We start from the raw sequence: 20,095 nt of genomic DNA on the forward strand, positions 1-20,095 counted from the left end.
TTTAATTAGAGAGAAGGAGTCTGAGGGTCAGACTCCTATGGGTGAGACCCCCCTAAACCAGAGGTCTGGGAGAAAGATGGGGAACAGGAGCTCTTGGGTCCTCATTGCATGTCCCAGAGATGGTGGGGCTCTTAGGAGGGATCTGGTCACTCTGCCGGTGACTTGAGAGGGGCTCACTCGGGAAACTCTTTGTATCGTTCCCAGGGCTCAAGCGGAAGAAAGATACGGGAAAGAGCTGGTCCAGATTGCCCGGAAAGCAGGAGGCCAGAGTGAGATCAAGTAAGATGCGTTCCTGCTATTCTCTGTGTGTGTGAACGTGCGTCGGTTCGTAATGGGGGAAATTCTGGATTGATGCGGGGGTCGGGGTCTAGCTTTGCCCTTTGCTCTCTGGGTCACTTAGCTTGGCTGTTTCCCCCTCCGTAAAGCAGGGGGGCGGGGCAGGGCCAGCTGCTCTCTCGGTCCCCCTAATCTATGGGCTGGCCCCATAGGGCCTCATCAGCCAGTGTTTCCCTCTGCCCCCAAGCTTCTGATTTAGTGACAAAGAACACGGTTCGGCTCCTTTTCTAAGGAGGGGCCGCGGAAGGCTTTTGGGGGGGGGAGGCAATAATCTTCCACCCATAAGCAGCCGGGCCGGCTTGCTGGCCCTTGCCCGCACCGTGATGGGCCACCTTGCCCCCACGGCCCTGACTAATCAGAAATTGCCAGGGACTAATGAGGAAGGAGAGAGGCAGCCCCGGCTCGCTGAGACCTCGCCCCAGCCACAACAAAACATCCCGGAGACCCCCACGGGGTCGCCCACCCTCTCGCGCTGTTCTGCCCGGCTCCTTAATTGCATCCCGCTGCCCGGGTCGATTTATCACTCCCTTGCACCGATTTTCGGCTGGTTTTTTAATAGAGAGCCTGACCTCCCTCGTGGATGATTTCCCCCGCACTTGTGCCGCTAGCAAGGGCCCATAAATCTACCGGGCGCCAGGGCCTCCCCTCTCCGTGACACGTCCCAGATTAAAGGGCCTTTAGGAAACCCATGAATTCGCTGCAAGTTGGACATTAACAGCCGTCTGTGGGGAGGGTTACTGAGGGCAAAGGGGGCGCAGAGAAGCTCAGGATCAGCTGGAGTCTGCATCTTAACCTCGGGAGCCTTATGCCATTTTTGTTCCTCCACCTTTGCCATCAAACCATCACCCGGGTTCCTGGGGGGGCCGCCGAATTCAGGATCTGTCCACAAAACTTACTAGTTATGTGACCGTGCTACCTCAGTTTCCCCATCTGTAAAATGGGGAGAGACCCCAATCGCCTCTAAGTCCTATCCAAGTGTTCACTCCCTTATTCTGCCTCAGGAGAGACGGCTGGGGAAAGGAACAGAAGGCGAACGATCAGACCCAGTTCCTGTCTTGGTTTTGCTGTAAATTCGCTTTAAGATTTTCCCCAGGATTCTCCGGGTCCCAGACTCTCCTTCTGTCATACGGGGATCATAATTCTTATGCTAATGATCTCAAAAGGCTACTGGGACTCTTTGCAATGATGCATGTCAAAGGACTGTGTAAATGCAAGCTAATAGTCTGATAAAGCAAGGAATCAGTCAGCTCTTCCTGCTCAAGGCGGGCTTTCCCTCCCTCTTTCTCCCTGCCCCCATCCAGACTTTTTTTTGGGGGGAGGGGGTGTCGCCCGCCATGCAGGGCAGCAGAGGGGGAGGAGGCTCTGAGCCCCAAAGCAGCAGATCAGAGACCCTCGCTGCCTTTGCCTTGTCCGTTATCTCCTCTCCTATCAGGAATCTCCCAGCTTCCAGAGAGCCTCCCACATCAGGGGAAGGTCTCCTTCGTCCCCCTTCCCACCAGGCTTAGCACGGCTTTCAGGAGAAATGTCCGCGAGCTGGAGAGACGCCCCAGCCCTGAATAGTGAGATTCTGACTAGCGGGGGGCTCCCGAGCGGTGGGAGAGCCCCCAGATCCGTCTCATTGTGGGAGCGGGATTAAGCGGCTCAACCAGCACGGACGGGACCGGGAGCAAGGAGGGAGGCGGGCAGGAGCCTCCTGTTAGAGCCGGGCAAATAGGGAGGCTGCCTCCTAAAGTGGAGGTCCCTGCCCCGGCCCTGGCAGAGGCCCATGACCTGTGATGCTCTGATGGTAGAGAGGCTGGACCCCGTCAGTGGGGAAACAGGACAAATCCCTGGGCTAGAAAACCACAAATTAACATTATCTGTGTCTCATTGAACTCTCACTGATTTGGGCCGATATTTCCCTGCTACATATTGGCCTGGATCTGCTCCCCACTGGCGGGTTATGTGGACCCTCCGGGGGCACCTTGGACACCCGTGCCCTCAGGATCTAAGCAATTCCGGGGCTCTAAGATGGGCAACGCTCCTTACGGAGGGTTTGGAGTCAGAGAACCTCAGGTCAGATCCTCCCCTGGACACTGACTGTGTGACCCAGCTCTCAGTGTCGGAGGGAGAGGGACAAAGTCACCGGGTCTAAATCTACCCTCCGGTGATGGTGTTGCCTTCACAAGCACCTGAGAGTTAGGGATCGTGGGGCGTTATCAGCTCCAGCGCGCCAACAAATGAGGAAACGGCCGCTCGGGGACTTGGACAGGCTCACGCGGCCGGCGTCAGAGGCAGGATTCTCTCCCCATCATAGCACGCTGAGACGTCCCCCCGTGGGGTGGAGAGTCGGGGTTAAGGATGGTGTGGAAAGAGCTCAGGACGTCTGAAGTCCTGGATTTAAGGGCCGTCCCTGTGGAATGAGGGAGCTGGAAAAGGCTCCGGGGCTCTGCCAGGCAGCTTTCAGGGCTTCTGGGAAGAATGGCAAGTATTTGGGAGGAGGGGGGAGGAGGGAGGCAGACGGGAGGCTGGGGCAACGCAGAGGTGAAGCTCAGGGCAGGCACATGGGACGTGGCAGCAATTATTTGTCAATGATAATTAATATTAATGATAATAATATTAATATTAATGATAATTACTAGTAATTAGTGATAATTAATAACAGCCAAAATGAAAATGGTAACAATTATCATTTACATAGTAAGCCTTAGAGTTTGTCAGGCACTTTTACAAATATGATCCTCACGATGACTTGAGAAAGTTGGGATTAAGGACCCCATTTTATGGATGAGGAAACTGGGGAAGACAGGTTAAGTAACCAAGAAAGAAAGAAGGCAGGGATGGAAGGAGGGAGGGATAGAGGGAGAAATCGAGGGAAAGGAGGATGGAGGGAGGGATGGAGAGAGGGGTGGGAGGAGAAAGGAGAAGAGAGAAGGGAGAAAGGAAGGGAGAGAAAGAGAAATGGGAAGGAAAGGAGGCGAGCAGGAGGGAGAAAAGGAGAGAAGATGGGGAATAGGAAGGGAGGAAAGGAAGAAGGAAGGAAAATTCTCCTCTCATTCTTTACTCATTCAATGACCAGTCTTATTAATCCCCTTCTGTATACTAGACCCTGTGCTAGAGCTAGAAATACCAAGATAAAGGGTAAAGGCGGGAATCTGAGAGGATGCAGAGTAAGGAGCTCCAAGAGAAAGTCTGACCAAGGAAAATGGGAGCGGGGACAGAGCCCCAATGGCTGGGCAAATCAGGGAAGCCTTCCTGGGGGAGGCAAAGGTTCAGCCACCAGGAGAAGAAGGAAGCATTTTGGAGGCCAGACTGGTGGAAAAGACCCATGAATGAGTGTGTGAGAGTGTGAGTGTGTGTGTATGAGTGTGTATGTGTGAGTGTGTAAGAGTGTATGTGTGTGTTTGTGTGTGTATGAGTGAGTGTGTGTGAGTGTGTGAGTGTGTGTGTGTGTGTGTGTTTGTGTGTGTGAGTGTGTATGAGTGAGTGTGAGTGTGTGTGTATGAGTGTGTATGAGTGAGTGTGTATGAGTGAGTGTGTGTGTGAGTGTGTATGAGTGAGTGTGTATGAGTGTGTATGAGTGAGTGTGTGTGAGTGTGTATGAGTGAGTGTGTATGAGTGAGTGTGTGTGAGTGTGTATGAGTGAGTGTGTATGAGTGTGTGTGAGTGTGTATGTGTGAGTGTGTATGTGTGTGTGAGTGTGTATGAGTGTGTGTGAGTGTGTGTGTAAGTGTGTATGAGTGAGTGTGTGTGAGTGTGTATGAGTGTGTGAGTGTGTATGTGTGTGTGAGTGTGTATGTGTGTGTGTGAGTGTGTGTGTGTGAGTGAGTGTGTGTGTGAGTGTGTATGAGTGTGTGTGAGTGTGTGTGTGTGTGTGAGTGAGTGTGTGAGTGTGTATGTGTGTGTGTGAGTGTGTGTGTGAGTATGTATGAGTGAGTGTGTATGAGTGTGTGTGTGTGTATGTGTGTGTGAGTGAGTGTGTGTGTGTGTGAGTGTGTATGAGTGTGTGTGAGTGTGTGTGTGTGAGTTTGTATGTGTGAGTGTGTCTCCCTCCCAGACCCATCAGCCTGGCTGGGACTGGGGGATCCCCCTTCCTCCAAAAAGGGGAACCCTCCACTTGGCTGAGAGAGAGCAGGTCCCACCCACTACACTTTTCCTGTCTGTGACTGAGGACAGAAAGTGCCCATTTTAGTGAATGGACAAAAACAGAGTTAACAGGGAAATGGAGCGTGACTTGTCTGAGATTTAACCCAATAAAGCAAGGACCTACTGTGCATCCATGGCTGTGCTCATGCTGAGGACACAGTTACACAAGGGAGACCGTCCCTGCCCTGCAGAAGCTGAGGTCTTGCAGAAATCACAACTTTCCTCATCTATAAAATGGGAGAAAACACATTACCATCAAATAAGATCCACTCGCTCATTTTGAGTCCTTTCTTAGTAAATTAATTATTTAATATTATTCATATTTATTTATGAAATGCATATTTCAATATATATCCGATATATCTGAATTTGAACCTTAAAGAAAGAGACGGGTAGCAACGAGACTCCCGACCGGATGCCCGCCCTGTGAGGGCCCCGGCTGGAACACGTCTGTGTGCCGGCTCCTCCTGCCCCCTCCCTGAACAATGAAAGCTTCCTGAGGGCCGGGGCCGTCTGCACAGAGCCTGGCGTGGAGCGGGCGGCCCAGAAATGCTTCCGTTGAAAGGCCCAGATCCTAAACCCAAACAGAGCAAACTAATCCACTTCCCCAACCCCTCGTGCCTTGCCCTACTGTGCGCTCCGTCCCGGAGTGTGGTGGTTGAACTGGACTGGGGCAGCTGACGTTCTGAGAATCAGGCGTCATCACCTTAGCTCTCCTCTGGGCTGAGGGAAACTGAGTCTCGGAGCGGCAGCCCCTGCCTCAGTCCCTCGCTCGCTCTACGGAGCGATGGCTGCCGGGCTCTGCCCGGCCTCCGGCCCCTCGGCCGCCCCTCACGCCCTTTGGGGAGCCAGTTTCCTGTGGGGGAGCCGAGGCCGTTGCCAACCAGTCAGAAGCCCGAGTTTTCATTTTCCCCTGAGTCACCCTTACACAGCTGAAGGAAAAAAGTCAGTGGTTTTCCGGTCAGAAGAGAAGACAGTTTTCTTTTATGTTCCTCCTCCAAGGAAGCAACAAAAACCCCGTCTCCGGGTCACAGCATTTATACAGCACCTCCTGTGTGCACCCCAGGTGCTGGCTAAGCCCTTTACAAATGTCTGGTGTAATTATGCCCGTTTCATAGATGAGGAAGCTGAGTGACTTGCCTGGAGTCACTCAGATGGTTAGTGCCGGGGCTGGATTTGATCTCAGGCCTTCCTGATTCCACACCCAGCATGTCCACTGCGTCCCCTCAGTTAGGGGGAGGGGCCCTGCTGGCTGGGGTCCGAGCCTCTGAACTGGAGAGCAGCCGGGCTCCTTTTCTGAGTTTTAACAAATTCTAATTCCTGCTGGAAGGCAGACGGCAATTCCAAAGAACTGGGGGGGAAAGAATCCCAAATTTAGAGTTGGCCATCATCTCTTACTGGATATTTATATAGAAGGAAAATGAGGCACATGGTCAGGGTCCCATTCTCTCTGCCCTGGACTAATTCTGGGTTTGATGCCAGTTGGCTGCGTGGCCCTGGGGTAAGGGCAGGGTCTGGGGGGGGGCTGGGCAGCAAGGACCCTAGAATGGGAACAGGCCCATATCCCAGGAAAGCCAATGGAAGCAAGAAGGGGGTTTAGTGGGGGATGGGGGCCTCCAGGACCTCTGCCAGCTCCGGGATGCGCCAGGATGCTGCCCCGGGGAAGAAGAGCCCATCTCCTGCCATTTGGCTGCAGAGGGGAGGCCCAGAGCAACGTGCCGAACTCCCAGGAGGCCTTTGGGTCTTGAGTCAGGGATCAGGGAGCGCTCCCAGGTCTTCCAACATAGGCTGGACCACCATCTGTCCAGTAGCCATGAAGGGCTAAGCCCAGGTGTGTGACTAGCCCAAGGGGCCTCGGAGGGTCTGTGAGCCTCCTGGCTCCTTCTGATCCCAGGCCTGCCAGTCCCTGCGGCAAGTTTGGTTTATCACCTTCTCTCCCTGTGCCTCAGTTTCCTCATTTGTGAAATGAGAGTGAACCCACTGGTACAGTCTGTCTCCCAGACTTATTTAGGAGAAGAGGTTCTAAGGGAGGGTGGGGTGTGAGCAGACAAGAGACTAGGAGGTGAGAAAGGAGAAAGCTCTGGAGGGACATTAGTCACAGGCCTCCCGATGAGTGCAGAGGTCAGACAGAAAGGGCTGAGGGCCCCAAACTTCCCAGGGGCAAAATGGTGGTGCACAATGGGGGGGTGGAGGGGAGAGTGGGAGAGGGAGGGGGGACAGAGACAGAGAGAGAAGGAAAGAGAGAGAGGGAGAGAGAGGGGAGGAGAGAGAAGGAGGGAGGGAGAAAAGGAGAGAGAGAGAGAGAGGGAAGGAGAGAGAAAGGAAAAGAGAAAGGGGAAGACAGGGAGAGACAGAGACAGAGACACAGAGAGAGAGAGAGACAGACAGAGACAGAAAGAGAGACAGAGACACAGAGAGAGATAGAGAGACAGAGAAAGAGAGACAGAGGGGGGAAGGAGGGAGGGAGGGAGAGAGAGAGACAGAGAGAGAAGGAAAGGGAGAGAGGGGAAGAGAGAGAAGGAGGGAGGGAGAAAAGGAGGGAGAGAGAAAGGAAAAGAGAAAGGGGAAGACAGGGAGAGACAGAGACAGAGAGAGAGAGAGAAACAGAGACACAGAGAGAGACAGAGAAAGAGAGATGGGAGGAAGGAGGGAGGAAGGGAGGGAGAAAGAGAGAGAGAGAGAGAGAGAGAGAGAGAGAGAGAGAGAGAGAGAGAGAGAGAGAGAGAGAGAGAGAAGGTAGAGGAGAAAGAAAGAGAAAGAGAAAGGGGAAGACAGAAACAGACAGAGCTGGGGGGGGGGTGGAATTCACTGGTTCTGCTCAGTCTCATAAGTGTTCATGGAAGATCTCCCATGGGCCCACTTTTGATGGGTGCTGGGAGAGGGATTAGAGAGCGGACAAGGTCTGTGTCCTCAGCAAACTCGAAATCTTTTCCAGGAAATAAGATGCGCATGTGGGAAACATTTAGAAAATAGTGTGGAATTACTTAGGTTGGAGGCAGGGAGGGGAAATTGGAGCGGCTGCAGAAAATCCTGGAATGGGAACAAGGTTTGGATTTGAAGGCCAGCTCCGACTTGAAGTTATTTCCTGTGGAGAAGTTAGTTTTTCCTTCTGTGGGCCTCAGTTTTCCAATCTGTAAATTGGGGGAGATGACCTCAGTGATTTGGCAGGTCCCTTTTAGCTCTCCATTTTTGTTTGAAACTTCCTTCCGGCCCTGACATTCCGTGCTAAGTTTTCCGTCCCTAATGTTCTAAGGCCCATCGGGCTCTGACATTCTATATTCCAAGGCCCCTGTGTTCTATCTTCCCAGATCCTTTCTGACCCTGGCGTTCTATCTGCGGCTTTCTGACATTCTGTGGGACGGCTAGACAAGCCCGAAGGGCCCCAGATAAGGCCTCAGGGCTGGACGGTGTCCAGGGAGCAGCAGAGGAAAGGCAGAGTCCAACAGCAGGGGCCGGGCTGGGGGCAGCGAGCGCTGGTCAGAGTCCCGGAGTCCGACTGTGTGACTCTGGGCAGACTCAGTTTCCCTCTCTGTAAATGGACGGGATTGGGTTCGATGGCGTCTGAGGAGCTTCTTGCCCTTACTCTGAATGAGTCTCTAACATTTAGCTACAGTGACTCACGAAGAGCCGCTCCACTTATATCAATGAAAAGTCCACGGAACCTGACCGGGAGCGGGCAGAAGCAGCGCGGCTCCGACCGGCAGCCGGTCCTCCCCCCTCACTTTACATTTGGGGAAACTGAGGCAAGAGACCTTAAGTGAGTCGCCCCAAATCAAGCAGGTAACCAGTAACCGAGACAGAATTCGAATCCGGGTCCTTTGCCTCCCGAGTCAGCCGGCTGGAGCGAATAGACTTCTTGGAATCATTTATTTTATTTTAAATCAATAATGGAAGGAAATGCTCATTGTAGTTTAAGGTCAGTAATGGCTCGCCTGAAATCTATCCCTTTGAGAGCCCCGGATTAAGACTAACTGCCGCGTGGTTCAGAGGAAGAAACTGAGGCGCGTTGATTTGACCGGGGTCACAAAATGCGTCATTGCCAAACCCTGGTGAGGGTCCGGGCCAGCGCTCCGGCCGCTGCGGCCGTGGAACCCCGCGAGAACCCCAGCCCCTCCTGGCCCCGCCCCTTCGTCTCGGAGAAGTCCCGGGGGGTGAAATCGCTTCCACTCGTGGGGAGGGGGCTCCGCCCACCCCGCTGCCTTCCAGAGCGGCCGAGAAGATGAAATGTAATGGGGGATGAAGGGGATGCGAGAGTTGGAAGACCCTGAGAGGGGCCTCTCTTGTGTCTAAGGAGTCCTTCCTTCTTCCTCCTCATCCTCGCATCCCCATCCCTCCTCCCCTCCTTTCCCCCTCCTCCCCTCGCCTTCCTCAGTCACAGCCCCCGGAGCCGTCGGGGAAGGGAGCGTGCGGTACATCGGCCACCAGAGGGCAGGAGCCCCCTTCGCTTTTACCGAGGGGCCCGTCAGTGGCTCCGGCTGCAGCCTCGGCCCCTCGGGACCATTTCCCGGGGAGGGAGATAAATCCCTGCGGCTCGGAGCCCCCTGAGAACAAGCTGGGAAGTGGGGGGGGCAGGAAGACAAGGGCACGGAGACCCTGGGATGGGCTCTCCCCATTGTAGCACACTGCCCCAGCTGCGAAGGGAGCTTCAGCCAAGTCTTAGTGGGCGGAAGGAGCCGAGGGACTCGGTCTCAGTTCCACTAACCGCTCCCTCAGAAGTCACCAGAACGGAGCAGGACGGCTCGGGCTAAACAAAGCTGGGAGCTGGGGCGGGGAGTGGGGGGGAAGTGGGGGAGGGGGGGATGGGGGAGCTGTCCTTCCCGCCCCTCAGCCACTGAATGGCAAGGAAGCCCCGGGTATTTCCAGCTGGGCTGACGCTGCCACTTCCTCCTCACCCCGCTGGGCCCGGACAGGAAAGTCCGACTTGGCTGATAGCGCTCCCCCCCATCCCCCACCCCGGCCCAGCCCCAGGAGCCCAAGGCCAGGTTAGGGAGCCCTGCACCCTAAAAGGCAGAAGCTGAGGGACGGGCCGCGGCGCTCGGGGCTCTGTCCAAAAGGGACACGGGCAGCCTCCCCGAGGCCGGCAAAGGCTTTGAAAACTCTCAAGCTCAGTGGCCAATGCCTGACACAGGGGCCATCCTCATGGGGCAGATAATGCGCTTCAGCGAGTCCCCCCTCCCCGGAAGCCATGGAGCCAGGGCAGCGGGGCCCTTTGATAAGAACTGGGAATTTAGGTTCCAAATGGGTTGGACTTACCGGCTGCTGGGTTGTTTCTACCTCTGGGGTTCAGTGATTCTGTAATGATGCAGGGAGACCAGTTAGGAGTCAATTGCTGGGTCTGGGGAGGGGTTGGGGAAAGATCCAGGGAGGGGTCCGGGAGGGGTCCAGGGAGGGGTCTGGGGAGGGGTCCGAGAGAGATTCAGGGCTTGAGCGAGGGCGAAGGCAGAAGAGAGCGCTCTTCCCTCTTGGGAGGCCAGCTGGTTCCACCTCTCATTAGGCTGGGCTGAGGCTGGCCTCCCCGTGGGATCCCCTTTTGGTGCTCTGGCTCCCCATGTAGTCTGGTGTCTCCGTGCTTTTAAATTCATGAAATAAGAAGGATTGCCGGGGAACCAGTTTTACTGAAACAGTTACCAAAGGCCCCAGCTTGAGAGCTTCTGGGAGGGAAGGGCAGAGCCGCTCCCCGAGGAGTCCCCACATCTCTCCTGGCCTCGGTTTCTGAGTCGGGGTGAGTCCCTCCCCCACCATGAGACAGGCTCTGCCTCTCACCAGAGGGAAGCTCCCCAGTACTCGCTCACCTAAGGCTCCGCTTCCTCACCTGGGTTGGGGGGCTGGCCTGTGTCCCGACGCCTTGCAAGGGCCCCCGGCTGCAGCCCTGATGCCAGTCTGTGGCTGAATTCCCAGAATCCCCCCTCCGCCCCTCTTGCCTTCGGCCCTCTCTCCAATTCATCCCAACTCCTGGGCTTGCTCTGTGTGAGTGGACGTGTCTCTTACTGAGGGTGAGGGGCTGGAGACACCTCCGGGGGCAGTTTTGTTCAGAAGAAATGCATGGAGCTGCAGGGCCCCTGTGGTCCTTTCCAATGGCCAGTGAGGAGCAGGGCCAGGATTTGAACCCAGGACTTCTCCCTCCAAATGGAGCAAGCTTTCCTCAACATTGTGCTTGAGCTCCCTCGGGGTCTCAAGCTTGGCCCCTGCTGAGGTTGGGGTTTTGCTCCCACCCTTCCCTGGGATCCACAAAGGGAGGGAGAGCTTTGTGTGAGCCAAGGGGTCTCTGGGGCCATCCCTGAGTGGTCTGGGCTCAGTCTGGGATGGGCTGGAGCATGGGGGGACAAAATCTGATCTGAGGGGAGAGCCCAGGTGGGGAAAAGGTGGGCAAGAAGGCACCCTCAGAATAAATCAGTGGGTGGCACAGTGGATAAAACACCAGCCCTGAAGTCAGGAGGACCCGAGTTCAAATCTGACCGCAGACACTTAATACTTCCTGGCTGGTTGATCCTGGGCAAGTCACTTAACCCCAATTGCCTCCACAAAAAATAGCACAAAACAAGAATAAATCATTGATGTCCCTGCTGGAAACGCCAAAGCAAGATGTCCCAGCATAATGAGGGGAGCTTCCACTCGTGGGGGAGGCCTCAGGGACCCCCACTCTCCCCACGGGCTCCCTCCTCTCATCTCTCCTTTGGCAGGACTCCCCCAGCAGGGCCGGAGAACAGAAGCTGCTGCTGATTTTTGGAAGCCACTTTAGGACATTGGTTTTATTCCTGGAAAAAATGGTAATGAGCCGCAGACCTCAGTGGGCGGGAGCTGAGCTCTGGCCTCCCAGTCCTTGTCCAAACAAGAACAAAGGCCCTGCTTCCTCCGAGTTCTGGGGAGCTGTGAGCTTAGAGCCCCTCAAAGCGCTGCAGAAATGGGCGTTCTGTTGTTATTATTATAACCGGCCTCTCCTCCCCTGTGGGGGGGAGAGAACGCGCTTGTACCCCTCCCCTGCAGGGCTGTCACCAGGGCCCACACTTGGGGCTCCTTGCGCTCCCGCCGCCCCTTGCCTTTCCTCCGGCTCACTACCCCCCCCTCCTGTTCCACTTTGATGAGCAGGCTCTCTCCCCCTCCGGCCTCTGCTCCCCTTCTACCCTCTGGGGTCGAGCTGGACCCTTAGGTCCCGTTATGGAGGTTCACTCACTTCTGTCCAGACTCTCCATGGTCCCATTTGGGATCTTTCTTGCCAAATGCACTGGAGCCGTGGGCCATTTCCTGCCTTTGAGCAGAGTTACGTGACTCACCCAGGATCACCCGGCTAGGAAGTGTCTGAGGCAGAATTTGAACTTGGGCCTTCCTGACTCCAGGCTCAGCGCTCTGTGCTCTGTGATGCCCTTGGCAGACGTCTTACACATGGGAGCCCTTCAAAGCTTACTGCTCTTCCTTCCTCGGTCTTCCTCCTCCTCCTCCTCCTCTTCTTCCTTCCTGTTCTCCTCCTCTTCTTCCTCTTCCCTTTTCTCCTCTTCCTTCCTTCTTCCTCCTCCTCTTCCTCTCATGTCTCTGTGTGAAACACCCCCGATCTCTCACCCATTCCCCATGCTCCCACCAGGCCACATTTTTAGCCCCTCACCCTCTGGCACCCTGGAGGTACCCATCCTGACAATGTCATCCTAAAATGGGATGGATGGAGGCCCCAACTGGAACCCAGCTGCGTGTAGCCGCAGCGAGGCGGCAGGACTGCCACACCCTCCTCTTGGACGCTCCGCCTCTCTGCCTGCAGTCCTGGGTGCCGGGTCACCCTGAGCTTGGGGGCCAGTGAGACCCCGTGCCAGCGGCCCAAGAGAGGGCTTAGCACGGCAGCGCATCTCCAGCGCCTTCCCCCCAGTGACCTGCCCGTGTTCTCTCTTGCAGCACGCTGAAGGCCTCCTTCGAAATCCTGAAACAGCGTAAGTCTCTCTGCCGCTGCTGGCTGATCTATTTAATTTCACGGTTCCGCAGACAGACAAAAGTACTTTGCAGGAAACCAGGAAGCGGGACCCAGATCTATTCTCAGGCCAAAGTTTGCCTTTTGGCAGAGGCCGGGCTCTCCTTGGGCTGCGGGCAGGGCCCCCCCATCAGAGCGGCAGCGGCATTCCCTCTGCAGCTTGGGGTTGAGGGGGGAATGACTGGGTGATGTGTCAGGGCACAACTAACAGAGCCCTGGGGTTACAAGGTTAGGGGACGCGAATCCAAATGTACAGACTTAGCGTGACTTTGGACAAGCTACTGGTCGGAACTTTCCTCAAGAGTCTGGACTAGCTTGTGGAATTTAGAACTGAGATAGGCTAGGCCTCTTCTATCACAGAAGACAAAGTGAGGCTCAGAGAGCTTGTGACTGCTCTTTCTAGCACACGAGGCTGTCTCAGCTCCTATTTGAGGGCCTCAGTTTCCCCACCTGTAAAATAGAAGAGCTTGGATTTCCAGGCTTGATAATCTGTGATTCTTTAAGGCAATGTAATAGAGATGGTCTCCTGGGCCCAGACTGAGGGACCTTGGGAAAGGCAAAGGGGAGAGGGGGTGCTGAGCCTGGCACTGGGCACCAAAGGTTATTTGTGATCCTGTTAAGCCTCTGCTTTACTCTAGAAATTGAGAATGTGGGAAACTCTCACATCCAGATGGCGGTCATGCTGAAGGATGAGCTCAAGAGCATCGAAGAGTTTCGAGAAAGGCAAAAAGAGCAGAGGAAAAAGGTGAGGACCTGGGTATTCTCTCCCCTCCCCTCCCCCAGCTCGAGGCTGACTGTGCAGTATAGTAGAAGATGAGCACAGAAGGGAGAGGAGAATAATGTGATGATTACATCTCCCCTGCAGGGACAGCTGTCCAAAAATACATGTAATTATTATCATTAGTGATAATAATAGCACGATTATTGTTATTATAATTGTTATTAGACAGCCCCCTCCTGCACAGATCATTCTACCTGATTAATTTCCCAATTCGTTTGACAAAAACCCCAAAACAGAGAGCTGAATCCATTCTCTGCCTGGGTTCAAAGCATTTATTCAGTGCCTCCTATATGCCAGGCACTGTCAGGCAGCCTGCAGGACCACAAGCAAGTACAAAACACCTACTGTGTGCTAGGCAAAGAAGTGTTAAGTTCTGTGGTTACAAAGAAAGTCAAAAACATGGTCCCTGGCTTCAAGGCTTTTCTTTTTTATTGAAGAGTAAACAACCCAAATAAATGCAAGTGTATATACACCTTTCCCTATTGGTATTACTCGGGGGGTCAGTCAGGGTAGCAGTTGAGTGAGCAGAACCCCAGGGATGGACTCACCAGCTTCAGGCAACTAACTGAGAGGAGTGGTGGCAGGAGTCCCACTGCAGAATCCTGCATTTAGTAGGTTGTTCTGATTTTATGAGTGCAGGCCAAGGGTAAGGCTAATACCCGTATGCTTGCATTCGGAGAATCTTCTGGAGTTTAAGGTGATGATTCCCTGGGAGCAAGATCTAGGCCTTGAAAAGGACAGAGTTTATCAAGCCAAGATTTCAGGAGAAAACTGAGGTCTGTAAAAGTTGCTCATTCAGGTGATATCAGAGGTGAGGCCCTTCTAGCTTGTTAGAGGCAGCCTGGGTTTATCTCTAGATCTAGATAGTCTAGACTCTCTGAGAATCCAGGCCCATCACTCTAAGTGCTGTGGCCAAAATATCCCCTCCCCTCCACCCCAGGGTAGGCTGGTGCCCTCTCTGAGACTCCAGGTTCCTCACTCTAAGTGCTGTGGCCAAAATATCCCCTCCCCTCCACCCCAGGGTAGGATGGGGCTCTCTCTGAGACTCCGGGTTCCTCACTCTAAGTGCTGTGGCCAAAATATCCCCTCCCCTCCACCCCAGGGTAGGCTGGTGCCCTCTCTGAGACTCCGGGTTCCTCACTCTAAGTGCTGTGGCCAAAATATCCCCTCCCCTCCACCCCAGGGTAGGCTGGGGCTCTCTCTGAGACTCCGGGTTCCTCACTCTAAGTGCTGTGGCCAAAATATCCCCTCCCCTCCACCCCAGGGTAGGCTGGGGCTCTCTCTGAGACTCCGGGTTCCTCACTCTAAGTGCTGTGGCCAAAATATCCCCTCCCCTCCACCCCAGGGTAGGCTGGTGCCCTCTCTGAGACTCCGGGTTCCTCACTCTAAGTGCTGTGGCCAAAATATCCCCTCCCCTCCACCCCAGGGTAGGCTGGGGCTCTCTCTGAGACTGCAGGCTCCTCACTCTAAGCACCATGAAGTGGGGATCAGTGATAATAACTGACAGTACTTCGAGGATGTTGCTGCTGGGGACTCTTCTTGTGCTGGTACAGATCCCAAAGCCACTGTCCTCATGGAAAATATCCTCTTCCCTCCACCCCAGGCTAGACTGGTGCTCAGGTGACTGTTCAGCGTCAGGCCTCTGATCAAAATCTTCCCTCCTCCACTGCCATGTCCTTCCAGAGCCTCCAGTCCCACCCTGAGTGCCCCAGGAGGGAGGCTGAGGAGAATAGGAATGGCTGGTGTTTGTATTGTGGCTTATGACCACTGAGAGCTTCAACACAAATGAGCCCATTTAAAGGAGGCTGCATGGCCCATCTCAGTGACTTCCTACCCAAGTGACTCTGAGCCAGATCTAGTCCTCTACGGCCCTCAGTTTGCTCCTTATATAAACTGAGGGGGTTGGGCTGTAGGGACTTTTCATTCCAGTCCAGCTGTGACAGGAGCATTCCTAAGGAATAACGAGGATCCAAAGCATCTTAGAACCTAGAACTCAGGCTGTCAGACTTGGCATAGAAGTCCTGGGAAGGCAGATGGCACCGATATTATTTGCATACCCATTTTGCAGACGGAGACTCAGAGAGGGCTATGGTCTATCTTTGAGGGGCTTAGGTAAGCTTTTAAGGAAGAATTACCCATATACTCCATCTCTCTCCACCCCCGGTCCTGAGAAAAGGTTCTTGTTACCAGTTGTGGGGACTGGGTTCCAGACTAGGAAGGTGGGGGCGAAGACGTTAAGACCCCAGCCCTCCGGCTGAGAGCTCCCTGGCTTTGGCCATTTCCCCAGAAATGGTGCTGTCGACAGAAAGCAAAACTGGGGCTGGAAAGGATGGGCTAAATGCAACCTAATACTTTTGACCCAGATAGGAGGATAAAAACTCAGCCAGGAGAAAAATTGGTTTATAAAATGTCTGGAATATTAAAATAGTCATGCACACTCATACATTCAACATAAGGGAAATGAAGAGAAAAAAGATCAGAACTCACTCACTTCCAATTATTTCCCAGGCATGACAAGGAGCGTAGGACCATGGACAGAATGATTGATTTATAGTCAAAAGAACAGGATTCAAATCTGGCTTCTGCCTCTAATTTATTTATCTAATATCTAATTATCTAATATAATTTATCATCTGGGTGACTTGAGTCCTGAGTTGCTCATCAGTAAGTTGAGGCAGGAACTTGCTCCATTATACTGGGGAAGGCTAGTTTCTTCCTTTGTAAATTGGGGACAGCAATACCTCCAGACTGACTTTGACTCACTGGGTTGAGATACTGGGGGGCCAGGGCTGGGTGCTGTGATCATTTTTATGGGTCCTAAGGCAGCCTCCAGAATAGTCTGAGCAAGCTGGCCTCCCCGCCGTGAAACTAGCCCCAGAGACACTCAGCCAGCCACCAGGGGAGGGAGGCTGTGGCTTTGGGCTCTGCCAGATTTTCTCAAAAATTTATTTGTTTTCAATTTCAAAGCTCAGAGGGAAAAAGAGGGGGCCTGAGTGAAGCTCAAATGGTGGCTACCACAGATAGCACACAAACCCCTTCCCTCCCAGGGGAGGATTAGGGTGGGGAGGGCAGTGGACAACTGACTGGCAGCCAGGCTCTCGCCCAAGATTTCCCAGCAGTGACCAGCCACAGCTGAGGTCAGCCTTTGGTCTCTGTTTAAGAACTGTGGATGAGCCCTGCTGCAGAAATTCAGATAGAGCCTCCTCAGGAGCAACAGCTTCTGGGAAACAGAACAACAAGGCCCAGGAAGTTCCAGAACCTAAAATCCAGGCTATCGGCTTAGAACCTAGAAGCCAAACTGTCTCAGCTGGACAGGGCTTTCGAACCTAAAATCCAGACTATCAGAGCTAGGAGGGGCCCATGAACATAGAACCAAAAATGTCAGTTAGAAAAGCCTTTAAAATGGAGAAGCCAGATTGTCAAAGCTGGGAGGGGCTTAAAAACTAGAACCCAGATGGTTAGAGCTAGGAGGGACCTTAGAACCTAGAACACAGACTGCCAGAGTTGAGAAAGACCTTAGAGCCCAGAACCCAGACTGTTAGGATTAGAAATGACTTTTAAACCTAGAATCTGGGTGGTTAGAACTAGGAGGGACTTTAAAACCTAGAATCCACCTTTCAGAACTGGAAAAGGCCTTGGAACCTAGAACCCAGACTGTCAGAGCTGGAAAAAGCCTTAGAACATGGCATAAAGAATGCCAATCAATAAGCCTATATTAGGTGCCTACTGCACAAGGGGCACTGTGCTAGGCACCTCAAAGACAAACACGAATACCTCAGCACAACCAAACTTGTGGTGGTTGAAGGGCAGCTATTGATAGATCCCTTTGGGTTCTAGGACCATTTATTAAGCCCTTCCTGTATACAGAGCTGAGAAGCAGCCTGTTGTGGCAGACAAAGTCCAGCTTCTGGGTCGGGAAGCCCTGCGTGTGAGTGAGCCTTGTCTCACTGGGGGCAGCAGGTGCAGAGCCAGCGCTGGGGGGTTCCTCACTAGCAGCCAGCTCCCTTACACCAATGTCTCACCGGCCGGGGAGACTGAGACTGAGGTCAGCCTCGCGGGTCCGGACTTTGGGCGGCCTGCTCCCTCCCCAAAAGCGCCTCTGCAGCACCTCCCATGTCTAAGCGGGGGCTCGGGATGCCCCTCCAGGGCCCGCCACCGTCCTGGGATCCCGGCAGAGCCGGGCGCCTCACTCACTCACTGCCTGTGGGTTCTTTTTAGTACGAGATGGCCATGGACCGCGTTCAAAAGAGCAAGCTGTCCCTCTACAAGAAGACAATGGAGGTGAGCGGCTGGGGTCCCGGCCGCGGTGGTGGCTGACCCAGCGGCCCGGGAGTTGGCGGGGGGCCGGGCAGAAGGGAAAGAGCGGTCCGCAGAGGCAGCAGTGGGGAGGGGGGAGAAAGGGGGAGCGCAGCCAGGCCGGCTGGGGTGGGGCGGCACCCCGCGCGAGGAATGGGCGGACTCCGGGGTCATCGCGCCCAAGGGGGAGGATGAGGAGCCGATCGGCTGCCGGACGGGCCGAGGGGCCCCGGGCTGGGGGAGGGTCCTGGTGACTAGAGCCCGGTCCTGCCCCGAGCTCAGCCCCTGAGCGCAGACACTCAGGAAACGCTAGCGGCCGCCCGGCCTGGGAGAACGGCCGCCACTAAGGACGGGGACGAGGGACTCCGAGCAAAGGGCAAGGCCTCCTTCCCTCCCTCCGTAGCCCCTGGTGGATTGCGGTGGGAGGGGCCGGACAGAACTCGGAGCCCGACGGCATGAATGGGGGCTTTTCGGGCGCAGTGGTACCTTGGGGGAAGGAGATGTTCTGGGACCATTTTGGAGGGAGCCTCTTCTGGGCTTCCTCGGAAGAAGTCTGAAGGAGACTGTGTCATGGGCGGCTCCAGCCGGGTAACTCCCGGGAGGACATCTCCCCCCTCCTGCACCCCCAGAAACACTCAAATGTGCCTCATCCCCGGCCTTTGGCTCTGTGGCCTCCCCCCGGGCCCGCGGGGTCTTTCCTTAGGAGGAGGGCCCGAGGAGAGGAGAGGGAGCCCCCCACCCTCTGCTGTCTTCCTTCCACAGTCCAAGAAGACCTATGAGCAGAAGTGCAGGGACGCGGACGACGCGGAGCAGGCCTTGGAGCGCATCAGCGCTCAGGGAAACCCGAAACAGGTGGAAAAGGTACGGGGCCCCTGGCCCCGAGGGGAGGGCCCCAGGGGGAGGACTTCTGCTCCACTCTGGGAGGACTGCGGGAGCGCCCAGCTGCTGGGGTGGGGGTGGCCCTCCTTGCCCCCCCACCCCACCCCCATGGCTTCCATCCCGGGTCCGCTTCTCACCATCTCTGACGAGTTTAAGGACAGGAAGAAGTAATTTTATAAATCGGGGGCATCCGGGTGCTGTGGGGGTGGGGACAGCCCTGGGGGGGATGATAGGGCGCCGGCAGAGAATATCAAGAATGGGAAGGGTGGCCGTGTGAAGTTGGGGCTCCAATAATTCTGATCTCAAGATGATGGGAAATGGCAGTACAGGAAAGTGGGTAGAGTGTTAAACTGGAAGCTGGAAAGATCTGCATTCAAATCCTGGCTCAAATACTTCCTAGTTTCCTGAGCCTGGGCAGGATCTTTCTCCCCTCAGTTTCCTCATCCATAAAATGGGACAATTGGATTTAAGGAGCCTCTAAGCTCTCTCCCTGTTTCAAAGACACAATCCTGGGATTTTACGGAACTCTCCTGTTTAACTCAGTGTTACCGAAAAAATTAATAATTAGTAAATACTTAAGAGAAAGAAATAATAATAAAACATTCTGAAATATGAGAAAGGGATACAAACAGCCATCTTGTTGGCCCCAAAGGGCAGATTCTGGAAGGTGCAGAGATACAGATTTTGGTTCTACAGACAGGCAAGGCTTCCTCACAGTTATGGGATCGTAGACTTGGAGCTAAAAGGGACCTTAGAGACGAATGGGTACAAGTCTGCCATTTTACATATGAGAACACAGACTGAGAGAAGTTTAGGGTCACACCGAAAAAATTAATAATTAGTAAATACTTCTGGTATTTATCTGGTAAGTATCTGAGGTAGGATTGGAACCCAGAGTTTCTTCATTTTGTTTCTGGAGAGCCTGGATGAGATTGGCAAAAACTGGCCGATTTTGTTGGATTTATCCTCGGGACTCGGGCTCCAGACCCAGGCTGTTTCCTTGTAGGTGTAAGAGCATGGGCAGGTCACATTTACTGCTGACCCTCCTGCAGCCATAAAACGAGACCGCTGTGTCCACGCCACCCACTTTGCAGGGCCCATAAGCACAGAATTCTTAGAACTCGGGCAGGCCTTCCTAGGCCCCATGCCATGATCCCCAAGGTCTGCATCCCACATAATTTTTAAGGCACGTGTAGAGTGGCTGGAAATGAGGGTGGAGTTCCACAATCAAAGCCTGAAGGAAGAGTGGCCCAAAGAGAGACTGAAGAGCCATTGTGAAAGAGCCTACTGTGTGCTGGGGACCACGAGAAAGGCTTCCACGGTCCTACCCCCGGAAAAGAGCGGGGACCCAGAGGTTTAAGTGGCCATTTGTTTTTTTTTTTGTGTTCTAGAGTCAGAACAAAGCGAAGCAATGTAAGGATGCAGCCAGTGAAGCAGGTACAGCCTCCATGCCCCTTCCCACTCACCGAACCCTGCCCCTCCCCACTGAGATCCCCACCCCCAGAGCACCTCTATCCTTGGTGTTTGGGAGACTCCATGGTCACAAAGGTCTGCCTTGAAATGGGGTGATGGAGGTCAGGCTGGACTAGGATTTGGGGTACTGGGAGTCCTGTTCTGGATTTGTCACTAGGGAAGAAAATAAGCATTTAAGTAATATTTATTAACATATTACTACGTACCAAGCACTGTGCTATGCACTTTTCACATATGTTCCATCATTTGATCTT

The 20,095-nt window shown here is 54.2% G+C and overlaps 1 protein-coding gene across 23 annotated transcripts in view; it reads left to right on the forward strand.

Annotated features, from left to right (window-relative positions):
• Positions 1-20,095, forward strand: part of PSTPIP1 (proline-serine-threonine phosphatase interacting protein 1) — a 91,259-nt gene that overhangs the window by 51,687 nt on the left and 19,477 nt on the right. For all 23 annotated transcript variants that reach the window (XM_051982457.1, XM_051982456.1, XM_051982458.1 and 20 more), the window contains exons 3-8: positions 205-279; positions 12,340-12,374; positions 13,051-13,157; positions 17,412-17,474; positions 18,252-18,350; positions 19,760-19,805. In XM_051982457.1, the coding sequence (XP_051838417.1) occupies positions 205-279; positions 12,340-12,374; positions 13,051-13,157; positions 17,412-17,474; positions 18,252-18,350; positions 19,760-19,805 (425 nt within the window). The remainder of the gene's footprint in view (positions 1-204; positions 280-12,339; positions 12,375-13,050; positions 13,158-17,411; positions 17,475-18,251; positions 18,351-19,759; positions 19,806-20,095) is intronic.

This window comes from Antechinus flavipes, chromosome 2, assembly GCF_016432865.1.
Source record: "Antechinus flavipes isolate AdamAnt ecotype Samford, QLD, Australia chromosome 2, AdamAnt_v2, whole genome shotgun sequence".
In the NCBI taxonomy this organism is placed as follows: Eukaryota; Metazoa; Chordata; class Mammalia; order Dasyuromorphia; family Dasyuridae; genus Antechinus; species Antechinus flavipes.